The 6,230-nt window shown below is 35.4% G+C and overlaps 1 protein-coding gene across 1 annotated transcript in view; it reads left to right on the top strand.

Annotated features, from left to right (window-relative positions):
* ITFG1 (integrin alpha FG-GAP repeat containing 1) overlaps nt 1-6,230 on the top strand; it is a 216,559-nt gene that overhangs the window by 125,859 nt on the left and 84,470 nt on the right. The window contains exons 9-10 of the mRNA XM_004690317.2: nt 2,414-2,508; nt 4,612-4,784. Coding sequence (XP_004690374.1) covers nt 2,414-2,508; nt 4,612-4,784 — 268 coding nt within the window. The remainder of the gene's footprint in view (nt 1-2,413; nt 2,509-4,611; nt 4,785-6,230) is intronic.

Here is a 6,230-nt window from a genome sequence, read left to right as displayed (position 1 = left end):
AAAAAAAAAGTAAAAAGAATAATGTTGGCAAAAGTGGACAACAACATACAAAAAATAAGACCACTGCCTCACACCGTATGCAAAAAGTAATTTAAAATGTATTAAAGTCTTGGATCTAAGACCTGAAGCCTTAAAGGATGTAGAAGAAAACAAAAGCAAAACATTCTATGTTATTAGCATCAGGAATGTCTTTGGAGACTGAACTGTAGCAGCCAAGGAAACAAAAACAAAAATAATCAAATGGAACTCCACCAAACCATAACTCATCTTTAGGGTAAAAGAGACTTCCATTAAAATGAAAAGACTCCTTACTACATGATTGAAAAGATTTGCACATTATGCATATGACAAGGGGCTAGTATGCCAGATGTATAAAGAACTCATAAAACTCAAAAAGAGCAGCATCAAAAACCCCACTCAAAAGCGGGCATTAAAACAAAATAGACACTGGCCCTCCCTGGTGGCGCAGCGGGTTAAAGCACAGCACTGAGAATCTAAAGCCGCTTCTGCATGAGTTCGATTCCCGCCTGCCCCAGAGGTGACCACATGGTGTGGCAGACCTCTCCTGACCCGCCCGCTGCTCCCCTCAGCAGTGTACTTCATCGATCTGCCTGTTCTGCTCCCCACTCTGTCTCTGGTGAAGCCTCTCACCACCCCTGAGCCTCTGGCCTGTACCCCAGTTCTATATGCACAAATAAATAAATCTTTAAAAAAAAAAAAAATAGACACTTAATCAAAGAAGACATAACAGATGGCCAACAGACACATGCTCAAAAAAAGAATGATTATTATCAAGAAATGAAAATACAACCACAGCTAAATCCCATCTCATGGCTGTGAGAATGGCCCATATCAAGAGGACCAGAAATAACAAGTTTTGGCAAAGACGAATAAAAAAGAACCCTTGTACACTGTTGTTGGGTATGTAGACTGGTCCAGCTTGTATGGTAAACAGTATAAATGTTTCTTAAAGTATTAAATAGTTATCTAAAAAAATGCTGTTTTAGACAACATTCATGATTGATGGAACTGGAGAGGATTTTGTTAAATGAAGTAAGTCAGAATGAGAAAGTCAAATACCACATACTTTCATTTATATGTGGTATACAGAGAAACAAAACGAAACTAAAAATAAAGCCTAGAAATCAAACTGAAGCACTGAGGGGAGAAGTGGGAGGAAAAGGCAAAGGGCAGAGCATGGAGCCCTAATCAACTACGATCCAGGACACCGGGAGCCTTGGTGGTGTAATCGCATACCTCGTAATTATACAGTGTTGTAAACCAACTGTAAATATAAATAATTTATAGATGTAGAGAACATATTCGTTCTGCCAAAAAAGCATCATCTATTTAGTTAAATCTGGAACAGAACAGGTATATAAGCTGATTTTAATATAAATAATTACCACATGCTTGAAAAATATTTTCAGAGGTTTGAAAATTTATCCAAAGAGTCAGAACAGAGAGAGACCAAAAATAAATAATTCAATTCAAAATCAGAGGTTGCATGGTGAGCAAAATGGGCAGATTTAGTCAAAAAGGTACAAACTTTCAATTATAAAATAAATAAGGGAGATAAAGTACAGCATGGTGACTATAGTTAATATTAATATATAGTACATTTAAATGTCATTGAAAGAGAAGGTCTTGAAAGTTCTTATCCCAAGAAAAAGAATTTTAACTTTGTATGGTTGTAAACTGGAATGTGGTGATCATTTTACAATATATACATGTATGAAAAGATAAATTATATGTAAGGACACATTTAAAATAAGCTTTATAATAACGACTTGCCACTAACTTGCTTACTTTTCTCCTGTGGCAACAATAATAATTATGTAAATGGGTCAAAAGCTGTATTGCTTAAGACTGATGATTTTAATATTATAGCCTGGAATGGGATCTTTTTCCAACACTGGATAAATATTTAAACACAGAAGTATGTGCAGTTTAAAACAAGATAACGTGCCACATAATAGTTTGCAGGGGCCAGACTAAATTTTTTTTTATATATAAAAGATTTATTTATTTATTCATGGGTACAGGCCAGAGGTGCAAGGGCAGTGAGAGGCTTCACCAGAGACAGAGTGGGGAGCAGAACAGGCAGATCAACGAAGTACACTGCTGAGGGGTGCAGCAGGCGGGTCAGGAGAAATCTGCCAGGCCATCTGAGTCACCTCTAGGGCCAAGGATGGAACTTGCACTGAAGTGGCTGCAGCCAACTTGCAGTGCTGCGTCCTAACCCGTTGTGCCACCATGGAGGGCCCCTAAATTTTTTATAGTGAATCAAAAGTATCAAATTATTCAGCTTTATCCAGATTGATAAGGACTTTGACCAATAGGAAATTAACCTGTGAAACACGAACACATAAATTTGTGGCTGTTGATGTACTCTTGATTTGTCTTTTGGCAGATGGAGATGGACACATGGATCACTTACTGCCAGGCTGTGAAGATAAAAACTGCCAAAAAAGCGTCATCTATTTAGTTAAATCTGGAACAGAACAGGTATATAAACTGGTTTTCATATAATTATGTGCTTGAAAAATATGTCCAGAGGTTACAAAAGTTATCCAAAAAATCAGAACAGAGAGAAACCAAAAATAAATTAACTTCATTTTAATTTAATGGAATGTATTTAACTCTAATTTTTACTGGTTTGTTTCAGGTGCAAGTACTATTATAATCATTTTTGTGTAAAGAAAACTCACACTTGATCCAGTTTAAGTGACCTGTTTGCATTTTACATGCTGAGTAAAGTATATTATAACTATAAAGAAGATTTAATATAGAACTACCTGTTTTCATGTGTTATCTAGATCTGTTTCATTTTCTTATATTGAGCTTTTGCCTGTTGCTTATGAATAAACAACTTAGAATTTAATTATCACAGGGGAGGATTAATATGGAAATTAAAGTTTATGACATTGAGAATTTTCCTATGTTTATAGCACCTGAAAGGAAACCAGTAATGTAGTGTTTTTATAATGGCTTTCTCTATACCTAGAGAAAAAATAATAAAAAATTAGTTTTAATTTCTATTTTGGGGTAATAAGTAATATTGTAAACTTCTATAGTCTTTTATAGGTAGGAAACATCACATTTTGTATGAAGACACTACGGAAACAAATCTTCATTATAGTCTGCATTCTGTACAAATGACTATAATTGTGTATGAAAGCAGAAGAGACTATTTTGAGTTACTGAAAACATTAGGTCAAGTAACACCTCATCATTGGTGATTAAGGATAAGTAAACCTAATAATTATAGCCTGCCTTCAAGTGACAGTACTGTGAGAATATTTTCAAATTATAAGGTTGTTTCTCTCTGGTAAGATAAATGTCACAGTTCTTTGGTGACTTAAAGATGTCACATTAGATGAAAAATCTTTTTACTTTTTAGACCTTATTACATTTACCTTAACCAAATACTTTATTCTCATTAATAAACTGTCAACCTCTTCAGAAATCTGTAATAACTTGGCATTTTGTTAAACTTTCCATCTTCTTCCAAAACAAAACCAACAGTTTTTTTCAAAGTTAAATGAAATATGCAAACATTTTAATAATACATAATAATTTACTATTATAAGATTGAAAAATTGATCAAAGATATAGGTCAGTTTTTTAGAACTACTCCTTTTCCTGTAAATATGTCTTTATTATTAAGTTATTTTTTCCCTTAGCAAACTATACCCTCTTTGGATAACATAAAATGTTGGGGATATTTTGTATATTAAACTATTTTTTAAGAAGCCATTTTTTTATGTAGTTTGGCATAGAGCTGTATGAATTACTCACCTGCTTATAAGAAAGATAAATCTGACAGTTGACTTCCTGCTGTCTCCAATAGGATGCAGGCGCTTCTGCCGGGTACATGTGCCAGGCCCACCGCACTGTTTTGTATCACGGGCCCACCGCACTGTTCTGGCATGCTTTCCACTCTTCTGACTGTCAGGTCATTCAGAGATAAAGGTTTGGTCATTCAGAAGAGAAGGGAATTTCTGAAAGTTCATTTTGAAATCAGCCCATTCTCTCAGTTCTCTTCATTATGCTCACATAGAAAGAATGAATGGAGTAAAGAGGTGGCTTCTAGCTGCTGCTGGTAACAAAGCTCATGCTCCAGAGCAGGCAGAGCTTGGCAGTCCTGGTGTGTTTGCAAAGCCTCAGGGCTGCTTGTGTCTGCGGATGCTGCTGGCTGTGGTACTCCTCGTGCATAGCAGAACAAGGGAGACAACCTCCGTATTAGAGGATATTCCAGTTTGCTCTAGTTTTTGAAATATTCCTTTGAGGCTCTATTTCCACTCAACATAAGTTTTTAAAAGGGCAATTCAGGTATCTGACAATTAATATCAGTTAAATACTTAAATTCTATGATTCTGTGACAAGCCTTCCAAGACAAATAGTTTGGGCCAGTTGAAAGAAAAATGAAATGTTTTAAAGAAGCAGGTTAGTCATCTGTCATCAAAGTAAATTATTATACCTTAATATATTGTATAGACAAAGAGGTTAAGTAAAATGATGCTTAGCTTGAGAAGTTCTAATGGATCATTTGTTTTGCAAGTGGTTAATTTTCTCCTACGATATAATCTTTTTCCTCTAAATCCACAGTGGGTTCCAGTGCTTCAGGATTTCAGCAATAAGGGAACACTCTGGGGCTTTGTACCATTTGTGCACGAGCAGCGACCTGCTGAAATCCCAATCCCAATCACCCTTCATATTGGAGACTACAACATGGATGGCTACCCTGATGCTCTTGCCATCCTGAAGAATACGTCTGGAAGGTATGAGAGTTAAGACAAGTGAGAAGTATTTATAAAATGTTTTCATTGTGGCACTTTGCAACTAGGAGTGACACCTAAATTTGGCATCTATGCATTAAATGAGGAATACGATGAGCTCACTTCCTTCTTCTTTATGTTGTCCCTGTACTTCTCCCAGCGGGTTTGAGTGCCTTTTCTTTTTCACAGATTTATTTGTATAAATCAGAAATGGACATCTCCTGGAAAGTAAAAGACTTATTTATCAGCCATCAAAATTGGATGTCTGAAAGGCTAAACATTTTTATAAGAAAATGACTAGGAAATGCACATTTTATATTAAGTCACTGGGAAAACAAATCATCATACTCTGCTTCCTAAAGGCATTCAACTACTATACAACATCTTCAACATTTTCTTAAGTTTTGAATCTCTGAAAATTTTTAAGTCTAGTAACGACTCATCATTGGTCCAGATGAGACTACAGGATTTGGTGTTGGAGCTTAAAACCTCAGCTTCAGTCTGTTTAGCTACTTTCCACCTGTCTGACCTGGGCAGGAAAACTAAACTCCTCTTCCATCAAATGAGACCAGTACTTGTTAACGTCTGTCATGGTGTTGTGAAAGAAATTGTGGTAGAATGAATGAAATCATTAGTAAGATAATTAGCCTATCCTGACTTTCCATAAATGTTGCCTCTTGCTATATTTTTGTATTGACATTGAAAATTACATGATTGTAGAAACTATTTGCATATGTAAAATTCATGTTTAAGTTTATTACATCAGCAATGATTTGAATTTTCGCAGTTTCTTCCCTTAAATCAATATTCAAGTGGATAAAGTATTATGCTTGACTTCAAAAATTGCATGTATCTTGACAGATTGCATAAAATGACTCCCTAAATATTGATAGCTTATTGTTTCCATATCACAGTTAGTTATATATCTGCTCTCTTAGTCTGGCTTGCTACCTGCAGCATATTTATCCATAATTTTTGAGTATTGATTCATTTATTAATTCCTAAATTAGTGGTAATTCAGCTCCAATTTCACTACCAAGCCAAAATGCAATTTCAACTCCCCTTGAGAAGAACCAGACCTATTACCATTTTTTTTGTTTTGTTTTGCCACTCTGGCTTGGTTTTTTTATATATATATATACTAGTTTATTTTTACATATTTTTGTGCATTTTTCCATCTCAGTTGCAATCCTCTTGGGTTTCCCATCACCAAATCACCCATGTGCATCACCATAGTCCAGTGCATTTCCCTCCCCCCACTGTTTTTGATCCCATTCCCCACTCTACCCCCACAAAATGTCTCTGGTATATAGCTATTCATCATTATCATTATTTTCTCATCTGTTCCATTATATTCCTGCTATGAGAGAAGCCATCTGATATTTTTCGTTTTCTTTCTGGCTTATTTCACTAATGATGTTGCTGCAAAAGACATGTGTTTCTTTTTTC

This window comes from Condylura cristata, unplaced genomic scaffold (genome assembly GCF_000260355.1).
Source record: "Condylura cristata isolate star-nosed mole 26May11 unplaced genomic scaffold, ConCri1.0 scaffold00028, whole genome shotgun sequence".
Taxonomy (NCBI): Eukaryota; Metazoa; Chordata; class Mammalia; order Eulipotyphla; family Talpidae; genus Condylura; species Condylura cristata.
Note: the sequence above shows the minus strand (reverse complement) of the source record. Positions and strands in the feature narration are given on the sequence as shown.